This window comes from Manis javanica, chromosome 11 (assembly GCF_040802235.1).
Source record: "Manis javanica isolate MJ-LG chromosome 11, MJ_LKY, whole genome shotgun sequence".
Taxonomy (NCBI): domain Eukaryota; kingdom Metazoa; phylum Chordata; class Mammalia; order Pholidota; family Manidae; genus Manis; species Manis javanica.
Genome location: NC_133166.1, coordinates 92,304,597 through 92,330,076, shown reverse-complemented (window position 1 = coordinate 92,330,076; position 25,480 = coordinate 92,304,597). Strand labels below are relative to the sequence as shown.

General features: G+C 40.3%; 1 protein-coding gene across 1 annotated transcript in view; it reads right to left on the bottom strand.

Moving 5' to 3' along the window:
* Nucleotides 1–25,480, bottom strand: part of C11H1orf21 (chromosome 11 C1orf21 homolog) — a 216,986-nt gene that overhangs the window by 26,073 nt on the left and 165,433 nt on the right. Inside the window, exons 4-5 of the mRNA XM_037009909.2 lie at nucleotides 15,940–16,016; nucleotides 8,974–9,034 (exon numbers count right to left, since the gene is read on the bottom strand). Coding sequence (XP_036865804.1) covers nucleotides 8,974–9,034; nucleotides 15,940–16,016 — 138 coding nt within the window. The remainder of the gene's footprint in view (nucleotides 1–8,973; nucleotides 9,035–15,939; nucleotides 16,017–25,480) is intronic.

The window sequence follows — 25,480 nt, the reverse complement described above, 5'->3', positions numbered from 1 at the left end:
GCTAGAGGGTATTATGCTCAGTGAAATAAACCAAGCGGAGAAAGAGAAGTACCAAATGATTTCACTCATCTGTGGAGTATAAGAACAAAGGAAAAACTGAAGGAACAAAACAGCAGCAGAATCACAGAACCCAAGAATGGACTAACAGGTACCAAAGGGAAAGGGACTGGGGAGGATGGGTGGGTAGGGAGGGATAAGCGGGGGGGGGGGGGGAGGGAGATGAAAGGGGGTATTATGATTAGCATACATAATCAGGGGGTGGGGGAAAGGGGAGGGCTGTGCAACACAGAGAAGACGAGTAGTGACTATACAACATTTTGCTATGCTGATGGACAGTGAGTGTAAGAGGTTTTGTGGGGGGGGACCTGGTATAGGGGAGAGCCTAGTAAACATAATGTTCTTCATGTAATTGTAGATTAATGATAAGAAAAAAAAAAGAAAGAAAAGGGGGATTACTCCCTGATAGGATAAAACTAACTGCAAATCAGCGATTAATGCGTGCTTTAAATATCCAATTTTTATCATTTAAAGGGTGTCAGATGATCAGCTATGGAAGTACATTTTTCTGATAATATTCTTTTCTCTTAAAAAAAAAAAAAGGCAGTTCCTGTGTGGTGATCTCCAGTAAGTTCTGCACAATGCTATAAAGGGCATATCAAAGTGTGGGCAAAGGGTTTGTTTGTGTTTATACAGAGGATCAAAGCCTAATTTGGTTACCCAGAAAATGAATTAAGATACAATATGAAGAAGAACTTCCAACATCAACGTTCTCTGGAAGAGTCATTCCAGAAGATGATCATCAAAAAACTTCAACAAAGATCCTGGCACTGTTGCAGTTGTAGCTGCATTCATCCTATTGGTTCCTGGACTTGCCATTGGAATGAAGAAGGAGATATCTAAGCCGGCCTGTGCATACAGTAAAACAACAAATTTGACTGGATCTATAATGTCAGAACTCAACCAAGAATTAGGAGAAGTGTAAGTTGCAGCACTCCAAAATCTTACAACTACAGACTATCTACTGTTAAAAGAACATATGGGAAGTGAACAGTTCCCAGGAATGGGTTGTTTTAATTTGTCTGATTTCTCTCAGACTGTTCAAGTACAGTTGGACAATATCTATCATATCATAGACAAATTTTCACAAATGCCTAGGGTGCCTAACTGGTTTTCTTGGTTTCACTGGATATGGCTGGTAATTGTAGGTCTGCTTTGGTTATGTAGCTGTATTCCTATTATGTTAATGTGTGCAGGCAATTTAATTAGTAATTTAAAACCTATACACGCTTATGTTACACTACAAGAAGATATGTCAAAGAAATAATCAGTCTTCCCATGTTTTCTTCTGTCTGCTACTTCTATAGCTTCTCTTCTTCCTTCATAATTACAACCCCTAAGTAGAATTCGTGCCTCATATCAAAATTACCGAGTATCATAATTCTTCCAGTGGTAAAGATACCTCAAGACAAATGCTGGGCATAGAAGCAACAGGGCATAAATCTGCAAAAGAGTAAAAAGCTAACCTTTTCAAACAATATTGCTTCTCTCTCACTTACCAACTTTACATTTCCCTGTATGGCCCCGGAAGATGACTGGTTAGCCAGAGACGGGTAAGATTCCTCAAGGAAGGAACAACCTAAGACAGGCACAGTCGCAGGGGGCCATCAGGTGACAAATTGGGGATCAACAGAGATGAGGCTTAGAATCTCACCCCCACTGGTTTGAGAGAAATCTTCTGTATCCGTGGATGTTTTGTTGCCCTTGTCTAGCTCGGATTAATACTTAGTCTATAGGCACAGACCTGATCATCTACATTTGCCCTCTTACAGCACTAAACTATGTTTTCTACCTTTATCTTGTATCTACCTACCACTTCAGCATTTTATTTAAAAAAAAATAATAATAAGGGAGAAATGTGGGATTCACATATAAATCAAGTATAAAAATCAAACAAAGAATCATAATTGACCTGATTGTTTATAGTTCATGATGCGTAATCAAAACCGAAAGTTTCTGTGATGACTGCCCTTGCACTGTTCACCATGTAAGAACTTATTCACTATGTAAGAACTTGTTGACCATGTAAAAACTTGTTCGTTATGCTTCAGAAGATTGGAGACTGTTGAGAATTAGGCTTGGGGTTGATTAATGACTGTGCATTGAGTCCCCTATACAGAATTCTGTTGTTGTTAACAACCATATGATCAATAAATATGAGAGATGCCCTCTCAAAAAAAAAACAAAACCATAACATACTAATATGTGCTTGCACATGAGGGTGTAGGGGTGTGTGCCCACATTATGTGTGTCTATTAGTGCCTGATATACAGTTGGTGCTTAATAAATGTGTTGAATGTCTACCTGTGAATAATGAATGCATGGTGTTTTGTGTTTTTAAATTTGTATGGTACCATACAATTTCAGGCATTATGCATATTCTTCTATTCATTTAATAGTATGACTTGAGATCTATAATTGTGGCTATCTATGTGCCTGGTTCATTTCTTTTAATTGCACTGTAGGAATAGAGAGGATTTTATGTATCCATTCCTCTAGTGGCAGATACTTAGTTTGCTTTCACTTCTTCTTTTTTTTTTTGGTGCTAGTGAACACAGAATGCTATAGTGAACTTTGTACATATGTAAGAGAAATTCAAAGACATTGACCCAGAAATTTAATTGATGGTTTTTATTGGTTTATATGAATAGTTCTTTATATATTCTGACTACAGATCCTTTTAATATTTTAGGTGTTGCAAATACCTTCCAAATTAGAAGCTCTGTATTTTGGAAATACAAGGCTTATTAATAAGGTGGACACTGACCCACGATACTCACCTGGCTCCTTGTATCTATTTTTTTCAATTTGTTAAGAACCCAACGAGAGGCAGGATATGATCAAACATCTCAAACCCTCCAACCACCGACTTGGGGACTATGAGTTTATACAGTATTTTGGTATTCCTCTTTTGCATATATTTAGAAAAATGGGATTAAAGTGAAGGCAGTCTAGAAGAGTCTGTTCTGAGAATGTTTGCTCTTGGAATGGAGAAAGAATATGTCTCCACTCAACAGAATTTCAAAGAGAGGAATAAGGATCCCAAATAACAAGCTATCTCAGAATAAAATTATCAAGAAATGTATAGAATATAATACGCTTCCTAATTCCTTCCCAGTTGATATAAATGAGCATGTCTCATTCTTTGCTACACAGGGTCCCCTTTAGTAAAATCTAAAAAGTTGGAGGTAAACTGTGTAAGATACCCTCTAAAGTTCTTTCCAACACAGAACTTCATGCTTAGAGATGAGAAGCTCCCTAAAGGCAAGGACTCAATTTCCTAATTCCTCATTAGGTACCTACCTCCCATGGCCCCTGGCTCGTTTCTGGGTCCAGAGAACACATCCCAGTTAAGCTTGTTAAATGCATCAAAGAAGTGAGTCTTATCATTTTAATGATTTTGGGGGAAGAATCCCCTTTCCTAACTTTCTGTTGTTGTTACAAGCATTTTGAGGCTGGTATTAATGAATATTTGTAAAACAGGTTTTTAAAAACCTGCAAGAATTAAAAAAGAATGAGTCCTTCAAACAGGAAAAATGTTGATAGGGATTGAGCTGTACCCAGGCTGCTGACTCACTGCCTCATTCTGCAATCACAGCTCAAAAGCTGGCACAGGTCGTTTAACGGCTCCATAAATGTTCACATGAATCTAATTCCTTAACACGTTTAAACCACATAGGCAGGACGCAGGTCAATGAGCAGAGAAGTATCCTGTTCTAATACGGTACCCGCGAGGAAAATCTACACCTCCGGGAGGCACGCTCAGCATGAATCAAGCTGATACACTGCACATTTTCAGTTTTGGTCCTAGCCCCTTAACCCCTTACCCTCCACCAAAATCTCTACAAATAGCCTTGATGATATGGAGAGGAGCAACTCCACCCAAAATAAAACATGCTACCAGTTGTAGCGTGGCCAACATATCAATCATTCTGCTAACCACTGTATAGCAAATTTTTTTCATTTTCCAGACAAGTTTGTATTATTATCCAAGTTTTTTTGGTGAAGAAACCAAGGATCAGACATACTGAACAATCAGCTACACACACAGCTAGGACCGGAGCTGGTCCTCAGTTCCGGCCCGGGTTTGAAGCACAGGCTTGTTCTCTCCTTTGCTGTTGCGTCCTTCCCTGACCCCCCTCAAGCCAGTTCCGTGGCACTGCACCTGCCGTATACCTGCTGGGCTCTCCTTTGTTAGGGCACCTCTGCTCACGCTGGGCCCTGTACTAGGAGTCTGCCTGACTACGGCTCCTCCCCCTGCATGCTTTTCCTTCTGCTAGCCTGGTGATTCCAGTGATCTTGTCTGCACCACTCCCTCATTCAACAAGTTTATTAAGCATCCGTTCTGTCTCAGGCCCTGTGCTAGGTTCTGGGAAGACAAAGACAAGTGAGACCCAATTATTCTCTTTAGGGAGCTTATTTAATGCTCCCAGCCCTTTCAGAGATTCTTATATAATAAGGCAGCAGTTACAGAGGCTGGCACCCTCTCTATCCCAGAATGCTCTCTGAAGGAAGGGCTAAAACACAGCCCTCGGTTGCCAGATGCAGAATGGAAAAGGCCATGGGGATGAAGAGAGACAGACAGCCCAAGAAGAGGAAGGGAAGCTGAATGGGGACATGACGAGGGAATGACACATGCCAGCATCACTGTCCCTGCTCTGAGTGACATGTTGGGTTACGGTCTTACACGCCAAGTACTGCATCCACAGCTAAATAACCATTCATTGATCACACCCCACACTGCTGTTCAGTTCAGAGCACTGCCGGCCATGCATAAAAACGGCCTGGTTCTTATGTACTTTTATGTCCTACACTGTTCCTGGAATCTGAACTCCTCTGATGCTCCACAGAGAGCCCGGCTGATAGAACCTCAAGAATTCTTTGTAAATCAAGCCCTCCAGCAAAAAGGAAATGCGGAGAGACTGGGTGTGGTGCGTTTCTTTCAGGCTTGTTGCTTGCTTTATTTTCCTTGGCTGCATCACCTATTACTATTAGCCACACGGGAATGCTAGGCTCCTTACAGCCTAGAATATGCACACACTTCACCTGTGGTTTCTACCCCAATGTTATCATGATGATGATTAAAAGGCATTTGCTTATAGCTATGTAGTTGGGAGAAAAACAAAACAGGACCCAGTCACCTCTGACTCTTGTAATTACAGCTTTAACTTGGCTGATGAACGAAGAAAGGTACACGCGGGAGAGAAAGAAGGCAAGGCCGAGGAATGAAGAGAAAGGAGACACAGGAAGGGCTTGGTTATTAGCAAAAGCAAGGCCATACTACAGCATGAAGCAATACATTATTTAATGGGATGAAATGGGCAGCCTGGCCCATTTTCAAATAGACATGCCAGCAAGAGCATCTCTCCGCCAGGGTGGAGGATCTCGGTGGCTCCTGACAATGACACCTCAGTGGGAGGGAAATGCTGTGACCTCCTCTGACCACAGGGGACAAGCTGTGTAACCTTTTTCAGGATTTGATACAACAGTCCCGTATTTTCTTATCACTAGCAGGCACTGAGGACACCTTGAAACACACCACTAGAAAGTAAAAGCTCTCATCAGCTCCATCCCTCCAGCAAGAGTTCATATGCAGAACTAACGATCATAGTTCATAATTACACTCAAGTCACTCTCCTCACCAGATGGCAAACAAACACCTTCTGGTCTGTGGCACACTGACGTGTGATGTGGGTCCGACTGATCCGATGCAATATTAAGAGAAGGAGCCCTTGAGATAAATTTATCAATACAGACTTCCCATGACTTTTCTTACCAACTTCTAGTTAGTTCTGGGGTGCTATTGAGCCACTTTAGGAACCCAAGTATTTCCTAAGTGTAAAGGATTTTTCGCTAGATGTGGAGGTCTACAGATAAACACCTTTTAACATCAGCTGATTTTAAATTCACAGACTGCTCTTTCTCAGACATTTTCTCAAAATGTCACATTGAATGATTCCAGTCAGAGGCAGAATCTCAAAATCAGAGAGGAATATGCAAGATGATATGGTACAGCCATGCGGACAGCTCACCCGCAGGAGGTGAAGGACTGTGAGCTATTTTTGAGAAGCAGGGGAAGTAAGAAGGGAAGGAAGGAGAATGGGCTTAGGTGGCGTTAACCGCGCTGTTCCCTATTCCTCTCTGAAGTCAGAGAGACGGATGAGGTCGTGCGAGGCTGTGGTTGCGGCTGGGCCCTGAGTCCAGAGAAGCACATGAATGAAATGCATCATAAGGAGACCCACAGGTTCTTTGCCTGGGGCCCAAGGACAGGCTCCTGGGAATTATTTTGCTTAAGAATTCTGACATTTTGCTTAAGAATTGTGTATATGAGATCATGTGCCTTTTTATAGGGAGAGTCTTTATAACTTTTACAAGATTCCAAAACTTAAGAAGTCCTGCATGAGAAAACCAACCAGACGGAAATGGCATTGTCCCGAGACATTATTTAATATTCAGAGTTGTCTCTGAAAGACAGCAAAAGACTTCAACGTCAGTTTTTCCCACGTCCTCCTAAAGTAAAATACAAATCCCTGTTTTTGTCTGGACTAGACACTATTATCACAGATACTTAAAAGCGTATTTTCCCTTGCTTGCTTCTTAAGAGTAAATTCAAATATACAGTAGAAAGTGTATCTCTGAGAGAGATTAAATCTCAAAACTCATGGCCTCTCAGAATGACTCCAAGTTTTAGCATGAAGCTCTGAATTTCAATTGTTTTTAAAAAAATCTGCCCTATAAAACCTAAAGAACACACCTGAGTTTCATCTACGGTGATCCTCATGCTAGATTGGACCAGAGAACTACTTTGCAATGGGGAAAAGCCAGGAAAATAGTTTCCAAGAATCTCACTTCAAATTTCAATAATATAAACTATAGTAAAGATCACATTAAGCCAAATAATATATTAAGAAGGAACATTTTAACTTTTGGAGGCTTACTGTTTAACTAACATAGAGGATATCATATCCACAGTATTCAAGAGGATGAACTTTAGACAACAGAGGAGGCACATCAAAGCTGGGTTCAGAGAGGACAGAAAATTCCCCTGGCAATTGTAACTGGGTGCATGTCATAGGTTGCATAACAGCTCTTCTTTGAATATAAATGTCTTCAATAGTGGAAACACTATGTTGAATCTACAAATCCTCCTTTGTCCAGGGAAGATTCCATCCAATAAATGATCACATTATGAACTTAACTTTTTTTGGCCTAAACACATCACACTCTACACCCTGGAGGCAAAAGGAAAAAGGGCCATCAGATTTCAGATGGGAACAATGAATTTCAGTTTTGAGTAAAAACAGGTAGAATTTCAATTATGGAAATGCACTGGAAAGGAGTCAGAGCATCCAAATGCTCTGTCAGGGTTTGCAAATGTTGTTTAAAAAAGGTAACTTAAAATTCAGGTTTCATTTTTTACAGACTACCTCTGACTACTAGACAGGTCTTTTTATTGCTGAAAAGTTAGTGGAAGAAAAAAAATTCCAAAGAAACTGAGAAAGAGAAGATCTTCACCATTACAACAGGAACAAAATATATCTTCTATACTTCTTTTTACTAAAACAAAATGTTACCAGCAAGTTAGCAGCTTTGAATCAATATGCGAAACTTGGTAATTATTCCTACATGAAGTTTTCAACCTAAAATGTATGTATAAGCCAAATTTTCACTAAAAATAAAGAAAAACTACATAAAACGAGTTTTTATGCACAGCCAAGGAACATTATACATTAAACTACCATTTAAATTCATTGCCCATCTCTATTTTTCCATTGGTAACATATGCTGGTCTTTGAATGGTGCATTAAAAGATTTTACAGTTATTCTTTGGGTGTGGCAGGGGTGTCTTCCTCAGAACCTGGGTCTGCTGCTGAAATACTGATGAATTTAAGATCTCCTTCGTTACCTTCCACTGAGTAGTATATATCATAACTTAGGAATACATGAAGACATGCTCAGATAAAAGCACCACAAGAAGTAGAAAAGAAATAAAAAATAAAATGGGAAAAGTTTCAAAAGTAAAATGGACCCATGATACCTTAACTACAGTTGTGATATGTTCTGAATTTAGCATTTCACTCTTCTTCAGAATACAGTTTTCAAATTACAGTACTCAGATTTCTAACTTTTGTATTTAAAAGTCACCCCTCTGCAGTGATGAATTTAAGTTCTACAGGCATGTAAACCTTGAATTATTACCATATCTCTACTTGGTTGTTGATGAGCATAGGGTACTCTGACATCGTAAGGATGGGTTCAATTTCCACACAGATCAACTTTGCATCTTACTGTCAATGTAAAATCCACACATTCCTCCAGAAGCAACTTGGAGACTCTGCTTTGGAGTCAGACAGATGTGGGCTGGAATTCCAGCTCAACCATTATTAGCCTTGCAAACCTTGTATTCAAGCATCCTTAGCCTCAGTTTCCTTGTTTGTAAAATACAGATAAAACCTGTCTCACACCCACTTCCCTGTGGTAGGTATTGACTGCAGCATGAATGTGATGTCTGTAAAGAAGTCAGAGCACTGTCAGTCATGGAGTAGCACCCAATATATTTGGTAGGAACTAAGCACCTACTTGCTTGCAGACTGAGGTCAGAGCAGGGCATAGGGTACACACAATGTGCAGTGATGGCAGTATGTCTCTAGGCAAAGGCTCTTACTAGTCTCTATCTGGCTTTACCCACTTTAATTAATGATCAACAGTAGCCTAGGATCCTGGGAAGCTCCATCATACACCAAACCTTCCGACAGCCACATTATTTTTTTGGGGGGGGACTTTCGTTTTAACCATCCACCCATTCCCTTACAAGAGTAGCTGAGTGACACAGGAACTACAACACTGTTACCCTATCTCATGAGGCAACTAGCCTATCTCCCTTGAAAAATGCAGTTCATTTATTTTGTTTCTTACCTTTTCAATTTTTTCATCCAGCATTCTGAAGAATTCTTGTTGGCTTTCAGAGATGTGCATGCTGCAAAGCAAAGAGTAGTTAAGTGTATATTTCAATGTTTTCTAAAACCTAGTTCCCTCAAATAAAAAAATGCTGAGTCCTTAAACTTTGGGGCAGACAGTTATTTTCCTGCAGACTTCTCCACTGGAATACTCTGAAGTCACATTAAGGATAAATGTCATTATAGTAATCACACAAACATGTTTCATAATAGTCTATTAGTTCCTATGATTTAAGGAACACAATTTCCTTTCAATGTACACATCATTTATAGCAATGTGACCAGGACACATATATGTGTCACATTTATGAGACACATTTATGATTTTAAGAAAAAAGGAATAGGTGCACAGCACATGACATATTCATTTCTGTGTGCAACTGTAAAAAGAAAATATATCCTAGTTATTACACTGAAATGTGTTATTTTGCAGAAGTTGTCAGCATCAGTTGACTGCATAGGTATGGGTGAACAAGCTGAGAACCTGACATGTCCCTGAACATGGGGACAGCAAATGCACCTCTCTGGAACTGAAATTCCACTGGGAGATGGGAGTAAGTCGGGGCCCACATCTGAGTGGCACCTGTCCTGTTTGTCTCATACTATTTAACAGCATACTTGGTGAGATGGACATGCGCATGGGGACAAAACAGATGGCAAGGAGAGCAGAGAAAAGTCACTGATGCAAAGGGCTCAGGAAGGAAAGGGCCTCCGTAGGGACATGGTCTTAATGACAATGATTCCTGCCAAGCAAACAGTTGTGGATTTCCAGGGAGGTTCAGGAGGCCAGGGTAAGGGACACATGGCACAGTGTTTCTTTTTATCGAAAGCAGGTAATGTTCACTGGTTACAGCAACTGGGGCTCTGGAACAACTTCCGCCCTTCACGTCTATGCACGGTGCACAGCCCACCTGACATGCCCCTCAGTAGCACGCCTCACCATGTAGGGGCCACAGAGAGTGTACCAGTGACCCACAACCCTTCCAGTCTCCCGGGACAGATGATGGAGCTCAAAGGGGGTGTTTCTGACTGCAAAGTCAACACTTAACATCTGGGAGTTCAATGACAGTAGCTCTGACATAAAAGGAAAACACTGAAAACATCTGACACCCGCAATCAACTTCCACAGTCACGAAGTAAGCACCTTCATGGATGTTGTGTAATTACTGCTGCCCTTTATAAGATCATTAAAATTAGGTAAATGTCCTGTTTCAAAAGGAGGCTCTTGCTCACTGCAGGTCAGAAAGGAAGGGCAGAAGAGCCATTTTGCATAGGTGAGTTCTCCCAAATTCCTCATGGTTTTACTTCTTTGAGAGCCAAGAAATTTTTTAGTTGAGCCACCTTGGATGCAAATGTTCTAAACTATATATTTTTTAACAGAAGATCTATAACAAACATTACTTCACTTTCACTTAATGACTGGTGGCCATTCGGGTGATCTTAAACTGCAAAGCTCTCCTATAATACTGAGATACCCCCTGGCCCCTGCCTCTATGATGGGTAGAGCAGGCTCTGTTTTAGCAAAATGGCCTTAAACTCCAGGTTTTTGTTCTTTGTCTGCTTTTGAGCTTTTTCTCGCATGTCTCCTTGTCTGAGGAGGTATCAGTCCTTTCTGATTTCTTCCCAGTTGCTTTTTCTACTCTGCGCTTGGAAACAACACAGCCAAGTCTGTTGGAGTTGTGTCTGAAGTAAGCATGATTGGCTCCCAGGGAGAGCCTGGGAGATTTCTCCTGAATGGGTAACGTGAATATTCTGGCACCCATGGTGCTGCTCAGACATGTTTTGGGCATCCTTCCAGTTGGTGGCCAAGCTCTGCATAGATGAGGTTGCTGGGTCTCAGATAGGAAAGGCATGGATATAAATAACTATATACTGCATGGACCTATGTATTAGTTTTCCTAAGAAATTCCAAGAAACCTCATAAAAATGCCATTTTCAGGATTTGGTGTTCATGGCGGAAACTTTTGGGTTAGAGTTTTTATTAGCATATATTGCCCTGCATGTTACAGGAGGGCAATAAATATTTAATTGACCAAGTGGTCTCTATTTAAATGTTTGTGATTCCTGACCCCTCACAGAGGCAGTACAGCTGGTCTCCAATTCTTCATCTATAAAACCAGCAGGTCCCTTCTGGCACTAACATTCTATGGTTGTTACTAACTTCCATTATCTCCTTTACTAAAATACCACAGCCTGAAAACAGGATGTGTGATTAGTACTCGTACATATGCATAACAGATGGACAGGAGGGGAAGAAGTAACAATGACCCTGCAAATGTATCTGTCATCCCTCTGATCAAGGATGCAGAGCATGGGGGGTCCCCATCCGGGAGCTTGAGACCAGAGGTGACGGTGAGGGCTTAAGGTGCACATGCGTTAAAGGAGGCACAAAAACGTCAGTGGTTTCAGTTGTGTGCAGGTTAACTACATACTTTCTAACCACTAAAAAAAAGGAAAATGTCCCCTGTTTAAAGCAAAATGAACAAAAGTCACCCAACCCAGAATTAATTAGACAAGACAGTATATTTTCACCCTCCCTGGAATCCTGAACCAAGTATTAGCCTTACCCTGTCTGGGGTAGGGGGTACAATGGTCAGGAAGTAAATGACCATTTTCATACGTGCCTTTTGAGAAACAATTCTAACTAAATGCAGGCATCAGGCCTTCCCCGTGGGCATCACTACCATCGCACTCCGCTGACAGAGAAATGCTGCGGCCTGCTTTCTGTGTCTGAGTGTCAGAACATCCCTGCCGGCCTCCACCTCACTTCAAGACTCAACCCCCAGACTGAGTCACTACCTGCCAGCTTGAAATACAGTATGTGGACTGTGCTAGACAGAGAAGACTGAATGGAAGGGTGATTTATTGATTATCAAGTCCTGATGCTCCAAATGAGTTCTTTCAGATGCACTCCACTGTGCCCGTAAGAGTGGCAGGTGCCGCCAGGTGGAGCAGACACCCGCATGAGGTCCTGGTTACCTGCGCATCGACTTCGGTATGCGTGACCTCAGAGCCCAAGGCTGACTCGGCTGATCTCCACGTGTTCATTTCAGAGAGAAGCCAAACCCTTAACCCTCTTCAACAGGGGCAGAGACAGAATTTTTGCTCTGATGGAATAAATGACCCCATTATCAACTGACTCCTGCCTGGATAAACACGGGTGCCCTTTCTTCCTGTGGGAACTCTATCAGCGCAGTGGCATTAATACTAATTTTTACCTTCAAAAGTACAAAGCACACTGAGAAACAGTCTGTAGGTAACAACTCCAGTTTTAAATCCTTTCTGACACACAATCTGATGACTGTGAGCGGGGAGGGAGGGAGGAGGAGGAGAAACACACCAGCTTTTCCATCGTTCCTCCAGATACCAGAAAGGGATGTTTGAATTGTTGATGATTTAGTTGGTAAAGTAGGAATACTTGGTGCTAAGATTAATTAGATCTAAAAATCTTTTATGAAAGCCTGTATGTTGCTACTTGACTGAACTGATACAACTTCACAATTTTAGTAACTCCTATTTCTGTCTAGTAAAGAAAACTCAGCCTTGGAGAACCCAGTGCCGGCCTGGAGCATTTATGGGGCCCCCAGTTGGTGCTGGTGAAGCTCTTCTAAGTTAAGCCTGAGCCATCAAAGACTCTTCTTTCTGTGACCTCTCAGCTTCATGAGACTTGGGAAGGCAACACTGTGAAATCTTATTGACAAATAATCAAATGAATGAAAGCCTGGGCAAAATGCACTTTAGAGATGAAAGACATATGGCTTTCATTTTTAGTGATTAAAGAAAAATTTTCCAAATAATAAAAACCTAAGCCACAAAAACATGAAAAGGCAAGGTCCTAATACCCTAGTTTTTCACCTGCAAAAATGAATTTAATTACTCAGTGGGTTCCTGGAAAATCTTAGCCTGCAGGCAGTTACTTCTTCATGATCATCATTATTGTTTTTCAACTTGACCTCAGGGTGGGTAAATCCTCACCTTCACATCGAGACACAGCCATGCGTGAATCACTTTTATTTAGTTATTTGTTTTTTAAATAGTATAAGAAGCATCCACAAAAACCGAAAGTGAGGACCACAACAGCTAAGAGCTAGCTTACCTCCCCCAAGTGTGTTTCTCCAGAGCAAGGGAACCACCATGCCCTCATTTTCTTCATATAGAGACACTACATCCCTTTCCATACTTAAAAAGCAATTGATTTATTTTAGTTGTTTTTCACCCTACAAAAAGTGCACCATGCTTTCTGTAAACTTCCAGGACATTCTTTCTTTCCAGCATTATATTGCTAGGGTCCACCCAACCTTAAAGCGCTGTGTGAATATCGTACAGTTCATTTAACCGATTTCCGTTGCAGGGCATTTGGGTTGCTTGTAATTGTTAAGGCGTTCTTACCAAGCAGCAGACCCTGTGATTAGCACTGGGCATACATTATTTCATTGAATCCTCAGCCCTATAAAGCAGGATTTTTTTACCTCCATTTTTCTCTGAGAAAACTCTGAGAAGCCCAGAGACATTAGGTTACTTGCGTGACATCAAGTCAGTAAGAATGTACTGTACGTGTTGTAGCAAAAGGAGTTGTGAGTTCTCTCCCTTTACCACTAATAAATCTGGATTTATTATGGGTAATAAATCTGGTATAGGATCGTCCTTTCACCCACAGGGGAAAAAAACCTATTATTTTATACAACTGCAATAATATAGTTTCCTTGATTCTACATTTCAGTAAGTAGGGAAAGTAAAGCTCTTCTCTTGCCCTCCAGAAAGATTTTAGTTGAATTCCAGGAATTCAATGCTCTGACTCACAGTTTAAAACACACACACACACACACACACACACACACACACGAGCATGTTGCTGTGTGGAAAACATAATTTAAATGTAAACACATGAGCCAGTTAAATCAATTTCTTTAAATGCTTTGGCACATGCCAGTCTACAAAGCATGCTATTTCAGTGTCAAAGTTAATAAGTATTTGCTCTAAAAGAGAAAAGAAGTTCTTAATATGATCTTTTTTTAGAACTCAGGGAGAGGAAAGCACTTAAAAATAGCATATATCAAATGACCTGGATCAAAGGATGACTTGGTTGTGTCATCAGGTATCTTATTCCCAAAGGCAAGTAAACTTAGTGTAGATAAATGTGATGACCAGTAAAGTGGACTAGGGAAACTGTGATTATAGGATCACATTGACCCAGGGTACAAAGATTGGTTGTGCTCTTACACTGACACTGACAATGCAAAGGAGAAGTGGATTTTTTAAATGTCCAGTTTTCTTTGAAAGTAAAACAAGTACATCCCTGAGCTCATTCACCACCCCACGAAGAGCCCTAGCGGCTGTATGGTGGTGGCCATGCGGCAGCAAGTCTACACTGAGCCAGGTTAAGGGGATCATGAGCTAGGTTACTTTTGTCTCAATTTCCTGAGAAGAACCAGAAATCATACAGCGTCTTCTGCATATGATTTTAATTTATGGAGCTACTATTACATACATGTTATAATCAAATTTATTGGGAGGTAGGGATGATTTTATCAAATTTACTAGCATTATCAGCATGCTTAGGGAATTTGTTCGTGTTTAGGTGACAAGATGAGATCTGTAGCCTCTGGGATCACAGCCCCTCTGAAGAAAGGGGCTGCAGCCTCAAGTCACATACAGTGCATTTTATCACCAAAGATTCCATTCTAGAACATTCTAGACACTCATTATTCTCTTAAACTTTTTAATTGTGAAATATATAACACAGAGAAGAAAATATATAATGTTACTTGTATATTCTACAATAATAATAGTTAAAGGAACACTCAGGTAATCACCACTCAGATTAAGAAATAGAACCTGTGGTTCCATTATGTTTCATCTAGTTGGCAAAAACCACATTCTGCATTTAATGCCTTTCAGTTCCTTTATTGTTTTACCATACACATATATATAACATATTGCTTAGTTCTCACTGTTTTTGGACTTTATATGAATGAAACTATATGAAACTACTTTCCTGCCCCAACCTTACATTCAAGACATTATTCCATCTTGATATGTGCAGCTACACGTCATTCATTTTCACTGACACGTAGTATATTCTCACCATAAGAATATACCACATTTTTGTTACCTGTTATATTTTTGATGGACATTTGGGTTTTCCCTTCAGGAGCTTTAAGAACTCACATAAACAGTGCTGCTACGGACATTTCAAAATGTGTCTGTAGCCACACATGTCCAAGAGTTTCTCTAGGATATATATCTGAGAGCTGCTGTGGGATAAGGTATGCCTAGGCCCAATTTTATTAGATAAATCCAAATTGTTTTCCAAAGTAATTGTACCAGTTTATATTCCCTCCAGCAGGGGTTAAGTGTGCCTGTTATTCCATATCCTGGTCAACATTTTATACTTTCTAAATTTTTGCTAATCTTGAGGTACGACTTTTTTTCCCCATATAGACTAGCTCTTGATCTTACCTCAAATGGTTGTTGATGTCCTTAGTCTGTTTTTCTATGAACTCTCTTTTACTTGTTGATTCATAGAATTACTTTCTATATTCTGGAACCCCAACTATTGTCCATTATGTGCATTGTCAATATATTTCACTATTTTGTAGCCATTTACTCTCCTATGATGTGTTTTGATGAACAGATGTTCTTAATTTTAATGCAGTCACATTAATTAATCATTTGCATCTTTTGTGACTTTTTCAAAATTCTTCCCTACCCTACAGTTATAAAGACATTGGATCTGAAATGTCAGCTCTGTCTTATATTATGGGTCTGTTATGCTCTCTATTCTGTTCCACTAGACCAAGCCACACTGTCTCAGTTATTGAAGCTTCATAATAAGCCTTGATCATCTGGCAGGCCAAACAGAGCTCCCTCTGAAAATATTTTTAGCTTTAGAAACAATATAATGAAAATAGGAACTAGAACTTACTTTGCTCTGGGTTGATGAACTAATCCTGGAATCTCTTTATTAGTTTTAAGTCTCACATTTGAACTGGCACTTTTTTCCTGAAACACATAAACACACACATATAGAAGACAAGATGAGAATCAGCAATTAGACTATAGCATGAATTTTCATTACAAGAGATGTAGATTTGTTTGGGACCCTGCACAAGTGGCCCTTTCACGAGAACAGAAGTACTTGCAAAAATGTTCCACAGTACAGGTAGACCTGCCAAACCGTTTCACAGTGCACATCGCTACGAAAAGAAGAATAAGTTTCACAACAGCTGTGACTTTTTTTTTAGAAAGGTAAGTACAATTAATACTTGATGTTTATTTTAGGTGTTTTTAGGATTGGAAATAGGAAGAGAGTCAGAGAACAGAAGATTCTAGGGCAAAAAAGAACAACAGCAGGACAACCATAGCCATTGTTTACTTGCCCAGGTGAGCTGACTTCCATGCATTTTATTTGTAAAAGATAACGGCAATTTCCAAGACATGAAGTTTGCAAAAGGTCCCAGCAGTGGCAGGGACAAAAATATGACCAAAAAAAACTAAGAGTTTCCACCCACAACAAATAGTGGGATTGAATTTAATTCAATTAACAAAATTCAATATTGGGCTGTATTCAAGAAGCACTTAGTCCTTTGGACTGATTGCATATCATTTCAACCACATAGAAAAGAAACACTCTCAAATTGTAAAATATACATCTATCAGTAGACACACTATCTTAGTAAAACTACTGCTCTGAAATTTTAAATGATTCTTAAAAATATTCAAAGTGCATTATAATGCACTCTCAAAACATATCCCCGAAAGGAAATGTTATTATACTCTATTTAACAGGTGACTATAAGCAGTTGACCCTTGAACAACATGGATTCAAACGGTGTGGGTCCATTAATACGTAGATTTTTTTCAAATATAATGGAAGTTTTTTGGAGATTTGCAACAAACTTAAAAAAACTTTTCTCTAGCTTACTTTATTGTAAGAATACAACACATAATACATATAACATACAAAATAGGTGTTAATCGACTTTTTGTTAACAGTAAGTCTTCCAGTCAACATCAGGCTATTAGTGGTTAAGTTCTGGGGAGTCAAAAGTTATACAGGGACTTCCAATTGAGCAGGGTGTCAGCATCCTTCATCCCTTCATTGTTCAAAGGTCAACGGCCAGAATGAAGGCTCCTGCGGGCCCACCCACCATCTCAGCATATGCATGCGGGATGGCACATAAAACAGAGCCCCAAAATGAACTCTTTCAAGAGTTCCTATTTCTCCTAGGACAACAGAAGCCATTTAAGTCAGTGAAACTCCAATGACTTTTGCTGTAGTTGTTTTTTTTTTACCATCAAACAAAATTATCTGTATTAATGTTAGTACATCAAAATATACGGTGATTTTGTTTGTGATTTCTGGGAAACAAAACAATCATTACAATTCTTTTGCAGTCTGTCTTTTGCAACTTCTTTATCTCATGTTAAACTTCAGAATATTTTCATGAACATTTACAATGTATAAATTATATACTGCTTCCTCCACTGATGTTGTCCGGGAACAACAGGTGAGCTACCTTCATTTTTGCAAAGCAGATGGGAGAAATTAGAAACCTCTAGTGCACCAACATAGGAGGGCAGGGACAACATCCTCCCTTTACCACTGGGGCCAAAGCGCCTGCCCACGTGCTTGGTGCTGCATAAAAGGTGCTCATCAAACATCGGCAGCATGAGAGAACAATGTCAACAAGTGATGAGCTGCTTTTGAACAGTCAGAGATAAAATGAGCTCATATAACAGAGATAAAAATAGCTCAAAATATCAGGACTGAAGAGCTAGGTTCCCAAATCAGAAACAATTTTCCCTACACTGTCTGTCCTCTTAGAGTAAGCATCGCAAATGGACATATCTGATGTGACAGGGCCTTATTCCATTTTCTCTATTCCCATAATTTCCCAAACTTTTTGAGCTTAAATGATAGGCAGTAACTTTAAACATTGCTGAGGCAGGAAAGCAGCTTCTAAGACTATAGGGGACATACAATTGTATGCTGTTTACATACATACAATTGTGTCATACGTACAATTGTACTTACTAAACTGTACCCTTCATAATTATATTGCTTCACCAAATCTTCCTTTAAACACGTTGTGTTGTTGCTAAGAAAAGAAGGAACCCCCAGAACAACAGAGATTCGATGGATGGGCAGGGCAGCCTTGCCCATGGGAGGGAAGAGTCATTGGTGAGTGATCCCACTCCGGAAGCGAGTGCACCAAAAGGGTAGCAGCTGCAGCTTTCCCGGTCACAATTATATATATATATACACACACTTTATGTATATAGAATTTTTTTTATACATACTATATATATATATATATAATTACATAGCAATCTATTATGTATTGATAATGTATTTGGTTTTATAAATTACCAATCCCTAAGATCAATAATAACAACTTGCTGAGCACAACCTCAGGCACTATTCTAAGTGGTTTACATACTGTAACTCACTTTAATGTACACAAATATTTACATACATCACTTATTTTTATGCCCATGATACCTCTCTGATGGTCCCAGTATTATCCCCATTTTATAGACGAGGAAGTTGTGGCATTGAGAGGCGAAGCACATATGTGACCTCATGTAAGTGATAAGTGATAGTTTGGGGATTTGACCCCAAGAAGAATGGCCCCAGAGTCCATGCCACTGGCCTCTAGGCCAGCAGTTCTTATGCTTAGTGTAACAAATCACATTTGTTAAAATCACCAGCAATCTCATCAGAAAAATCTTGACAGAAGTTGTCAAACACCATGGTGGTATAAAGTTTTCCAAAATTCTGGTTTTGGTTCAAAGTTTGGTTCAGACACTGTCAACAAACACTGCCAATTGTTTTTTCTGAAGTGATGGGTTCTCTCCATTCATTTTGAAGAAAACGTCTGCCATATCCTTATGTCTGCATATCCTCAATTTGTCTGTCAGTCATTTTTTGCCAACATTAAAGACAGTGTTCCATAAAAAAAACTGCTAGTTCAGTTTGCGACTCAATCAATGGCAGAAGGGCTTTTCCTTGAGATAAAGACACTTGATATTTATTGTCTTTGATTGCTGCCATTCCAGTGGGCATCTCATTGTGGGCTTTATTATTTTAAAAACGGGACTACTTGGAGTTGTTCTTCTAATTCTTTGCATCCCTAAGGACATCAGCACCTTGGCACATGGAAGCATTTTGTACTTGTGTCAAGAAGTTATACTTGCTTATGAACATCATTTAATTTCTACTCTGGGTTTGTTTGTTGGGGAAGGGGAGCTTGAAAGAGATCTGCTTTAAAAATGAAAAGCATCAAACAAAAACCAAACCAAGAAGGGATGAAGGAAGGACAAGGTCGATGGGGGTCTCAGTGGGGCAGAGCCAACAGAGAGTGCGGAGCGCCATACGTCTGGGGTGCTTCAGGAACAGAAACAGATAATTAAATTGGAGGCGACACAAGAGGTAACTAAGATATTGTTTTCCTTGGAAAAAACAAACAAACAATTTTAATGGTACCTTACATTTGTGAACTCAATAATATAATAATAAGCTGTAATAAACTGGGACTAAGTGGAAACAAGATGAAGACATTGAAAGTGTCAATAGCAGGTAGTTTGTAAAGCTGAGTTTTTCATGATCCATCCATACTTGTATCAGAATCATTTGGGATGCTTGTTAGAATACAGATCCCTGGGCCCCACTCAAGATGTCCTGAGTGTGAGCCTCTGGGATCGAGGCCCAGGAACCTGCATTTTAAACAGGAGTCCTGGATGACTTAACTCTAAAAAAGTTTGAGAATGTCTATTTCAGAGAAAAGATACTTCCTGTTTAGGGTTCCCCCAGTTGCAGTGTTCAAACTGAGCCCCGGGGTTCTGAAGAGCTGCCTCGGAGCTCAATGAGAGGCCAAGCAGAGCAGCAACCCCTTCAACTGTTCTACACTTGGGGGCTCCTTCTTTTGAAAAAAAGCATCCATTTCTCAAAAAATGTTTGCAAACTAATGTCAGAAAGTGAGAGGATTATTTAAATGGCAAATCAAACAACTTTCTCCTTTGCCTGGAATAATTTTAGTTCTTTAACAACAGAACATGCTTGTCAGTGTCTAGAGTGAACTTACACTCTCCTCTCTTAGTTTCTCTGAGGCTGGAGACAGTCAAACCAGCTGTGTTTACGCTGCTGCTCCCCAGGCCCTGGGTGGCATCTCTCAACTGGAGAGTCCGGAATACCAAGAGAAACTAACAGCTTCTTTGAGGATTGCCTCAAAAATCAGCTCCTTAGTTTCGAAGGGAGCAACACAGTGTGGTCAGGAAGCTGCCTAAAAGCTCCCCACTGCCCCTACTGGTGAGAGATGGAACTCCCTTTTTCGTATCACTTAGCCTTTGTTCTCCCACTGAGTCCGAGAGAATGCAGGCAGCTGCAGTCCTGTGAAGCTCCCTGAGCTGATGCTGGGTTAGAAATGTGAGGAGGAAGATCATTTTCTTTTTCAGGGCCCAGCAGTAGGAAGTTCTGTCTCATAAAGAAACCCCAGGGACCAGATGGATGCAGGAAGCTGGAGGCCTAGAGAAAAGCAATGGGAGAAATAGCTCCTAGGGCTGCCAATGAGGGACCATACAGAGAACAGAAGCAAAGGCACTAAATGGGATCTCAAAGGGATCCCCCTACACGCAGACTGTGTGTGTGTGTGTGTACATTTGAACCACTGCATTTCAGAAGTACATAAAAACTAGAAAAGGTAAATTACCTTAATCAACTAGAATTAGGAGATTATTTTGGGGGGTACACACATACACATGTGTCTAAAATAGGAACATACTCAGCTATAAAGGAAATGAGTAATCATTTCAGTTTTGGGGGAGTAACCCATATGATGCACTCTTGAAGAAAACAACCTCATTTGATGTTTTATTAATGATTCCTCATGGGGTATTAACATGAGATGGGGACACCGCCCCCTTCAAATACAAAGGAATGTTAGCTGAGCCACATTCACTCCACCAGTATTTCTAGATGTTCATGCATGGCAATCACAAGCTACCAGTAGCAAAGGTTGTAACTGCTGACTTGGTCCACAGCATCATTATAACATGCGAAGTCAACACTTCCATTGTCATTCCTGTCCAAGGAGAGTATCACAATTATCAGTATTTTGTTGGAATTATTTAGTGGTGATGAAATTGGTATAGGAAGTCACAGCTTCATGGAAGTTCTTTTTCTATAAATTAAAATACAGCCATGTAACTCATTCTATATCAAGCAAATGTTAAAGAACCAAGCTATAATGTTGTTATAAATTACACCACAAATCATAAGGATGTTTGTTCTCAATAAGATGATGTTATCTCCAAGTTTTTCAGAGGAGTATTACATACACACCCAGATAATCAACTAATTTTGAAGAACCATATTACATTTTTGCTTAAGATGTTTATATAGGATAGGACAGGTTATGCTGCAGTAAAAAACAACCCCCAGTATCAGTAGTTTAATACAATACAAGTTTATGTCCTGCACATGTTACATGTCTGGTACAGGCTGGCAGGAGGATTTTGCTCATTCTAATCACTCAGGCACTCAGACTGTTGGAATCCCCACGTCAGTGTGTGCTCTCACACCCCACCACGGCAGGGTAGGGAAGACCAGAGTTCAGCAAAGGTTAAGTGCTCGTATTTACTTGGCTGAAGCACGTCAGAGGACCACACCTAAATTCAAGAGAGTGAAGAAAGTACGATCCTACTACCTGGTTGGGTGGGACAAAACTGGTATATTTATGAATAGCTCTAATGACTACCATAATGCTAATTTTTAAAAAATGTATGTTTCCTTGATAACAAAACTACCTAATCTAGTGATCTTTCTTTCTGAACAGTCTGATGTGTGATTGCATCAAGTATCTTATTTGTATTAAATTATGTGTGATTCACAGGAACAGGGAAAAAACTTAATTACTGAAAGATTAAATTGGGCTAAAATGCCATTTAGAGTTTAGACTTCAAAACAAAGTTGAAACTACATGGTCAGCTGACTGTAGTGGGAAAGCATTAATAAATTATGCTAAATGCCACCCGGACACAGTAAGGTGGAAGAAAGGCAACATCTGTGGTTACACCCCAGAAGACTGCATTTCCACCTCCATCCACACCCACCCACACCCACACGCACCCACATACCCATTGTTTTTTCCATTTCTCACTTTTCCTCTCCAACCACCAAATAAGGAAGGTGAATCATATCTACTGTTATCTACAACAAGATCAAAGATTTTAGGAATTCCACTATCAATGGACTATGTTCCCTAAAAGATGGCATTTAAGAGTGTTCTGGCACAAAATAAACACCCTTTATGCTAGATTTTTCTGGTGAGTAAAAATAGAAAAATCAAAGTATATTTGATCAAAGTAATGAAATATTAGAACAAAGAAATGTACCATCCATCATATATGTTTAACATTTTAACAAATCGAAAGCCACCGTTTGTGCAGAACTGCTCAACTTTTCCTGGGATGAACCAAAATCTTCACAGATTTACCTCACTAAGTTGAGACACTGCAAATGTCAAAGCTAAAAACAAAAAGTTAAATGATCCAGTTTTTCTTACAGGCATGACTTTTTTTTCCCTCACACTCATTGTGCTTTGTAACCCAGCCAAAAATCAGATTCCAGCCTTCCTGAACTAGCTGGACACACCCACAATTCTCTTTAATTTCAATGTATTAGTGCCCAGAAAATCTGTTGCATTCATTTCCTAATGCTGCTGTAGGAAATTAACACAAATTCGGAGGCCTAAAACAACACAAAGTTATTGTCTTACACTTCTGGAGGTCAGAAATCGAAAAACAGTTTGCAGGGTGGCCTCCTTCTGGAGGCTCTAGTCAATAATCTGTTTCTTCCACCTTTTCCAGCTTCTATATGCCACCTACACTTGGCTCATGGTCCCTTCCTCTATATTCAAAGTTAGAACAGTTCTCTTCTCTTCTCTCTGACTTCTGCTTCTATCCTTAAATCTTCTATTTCTGCCTCTGACTCTCCTGCCTTCCTCATCTAAGGATCCTTGGGCCTACTCAAATTAATCAACATAATCTCTCCATGTCAAGATCCTTAATGCAACCATACCTGCAGAATCCCTTTTTCCATGTCAGGTAACATATCTACAAATTCTGTGGATTAGGATGTGGACATCTTTGCGGGGAGGGTATTATTTAGTCTACCACAATGTTCCTCATGGCCCCCACAGATTGATACCCAAATCCACATGCAAAATATGTTCACTCCATCCCAAAGTCCCCCAAAGTCTCAACCTATTATAGCAGCAACTCAAGTCTCAAGTCTCATCTAAATCTTATCAGTCTGAAAATCCCAAATCATCTAAATTAGATAAGGATGAGGCTCTGGGGGGAACAAAAAAGTTCTTCTCCATCTGTGAACCTGTGGAACTAAAAAACAAGTTATCTGCTCACAAAATGCAATGGTGGGGCAGGCATAAAATAATAGTTATAGTCATTTCCATTAAAAAGGGAGAAAAATGGAAGGAAAAAAGGGGTCATGGGTCCCAAGCAATTCCAAAATCTAACTAGGAAAATTCCATTTGGTCTCAAGGCCTGGGAACAATCTTCTGTGGATCTGTCTTTTGGGCCTGAAGCTCTATCCTTGCAGTCATTCTTCCTTTTTCTGGAAGTGTAACATATGTTTGCAGCTGAGCTGTATTATCAGCTTGTTTCCTGTTCACAGGATTTTGGGAGTGAGACATATTTCTTTCCTTTCACCCTCTCTCTGTCCCCTTCAGTTCAAAGTGGCAGTATTTTGCTGGTATAACATCCTTAAGAACTCTGTGGGTCTCTTGTGTATGTCATGGGGAATTACTTCATTACACAGCAGGCTTCTCCACAGATAATGCCTGGGAAATCCCATCTCTATTCCTGGCTCCTGCTGAGATGGTTGAGGTAATTCATGCCTTAACGACATGCCTAATTTATGGAAAGAGCCATCTCTGTGATTTAATACTCAGAACTTAAATCAAAGTTTTTTGCAATCTGGATAGGTGAGAAGTACCCAAATCAAGTCTTGGTTTCTTTTGATGAGCAATTCTCTCAAGTAAACTCTTTCCTCTCACATTTATTATAAGCAGCAAGAAGAAACTAGGCTATAACTTCAATACTCTACTTAGAAATCTTCTCAGCTAAATATTCAAGTTCACTGTTTAAAGTTCTGCTTCCCACATTGCTGTAGGACACAATTCAACTAAGCTTTTTGCCACTACATGATAAGGGTCACCTTTCCTCCAGTTTCAAATAACATGTTTCTCATTTCCTTCTGAACCCTCACCAGTGGTGCCTTTCATGACCATATCCTCTGCCATCTTCTCTCTCTAACTCTGATCCTTCTGCATTGCTTAAATAATCCTTGTCATTGTATTGGGCCCAGTGAATAATCCAAGATAAACTCCCCAGGCCAAGATCTTTAATGTAATGACATCTGCCAAGTCCCACGTAAGGTAGCACAGTCACAGGTTCTGGGGGATTAGGATGTGAGCATCTTGGGGGGCAGGAGCAGTCATTATTCTTAATATCATATCTGCCAAACCCAGTCCCCTCGGGTCAAAAGATCATCAAAACCAGATCCATGGATCACAATGAAAAGTCATACAGGACAGAAACATGGATTAAAAGTACTAGTGGAAAACTATAATGACCCATTCTTTACTAAATCATTGTTTAATGGTACTTATGTGCTAAACTGAGCTAGGGAATCACAGATATGATCCTCACCCACTGAGAACAAAGAAATGGCCAGATGTTTGAAAATTATAGATGTTTGTGTTGTGAAAGCACCTGCAATGACACTTAACTCAGAGGAGGAGGTGGGAAAAGCTTCTTGGAGAGGGAACCAGAAAGGGATGAGTCTTATGAGGAAGGGTGTATGCCCGGGCAGGGGAAGAAGAGAACATGGTATGGCTGAGAACCAGACAGAGCCTGGGAGGGCCGGAGAGAGCATGGGGTGCCAGGAGAGTATAGGAGAGATGAGGTGGTCGGCGGGACGGGCAGGAGCTGGGCCATGGAGGGCTTGGGCACTTGGATTTTCCTTTGAAAGAAGGGGAACCACTAAAGGAGTTTATAAAGCTTCTGGCAAAATGTCAGACTTGTGTGTCAGAAATGGAAGCAAGGAGCCAGTCAGGAAGCTGTGCCAGTAAATCAGACGAGATCCTATAAAAAGTCACGAAACAAGGGCCACAGCACAGGAGACAGCCAGAGCATGGGCTCTGGGGTACACTGCCTCTCTGCGGTCTACTTGTGTGGCTTTGGCAGATCACGTCCTCCATGCTTCAGTCCGCTCCATGGTGAAACGGCGAGAGAAGCAGTACCTAGTCACTGAGGTGCCTGTTGTCCAGGAAGCGCCCAATGAATGGTAAGACAGTTTGATGCCTTAAGAATAGAGGTGAGGGAATGGACTTGAGAGCTGTCACAAAAAATACTCACAGCCCACTACGTGCTAGGCACCTTGC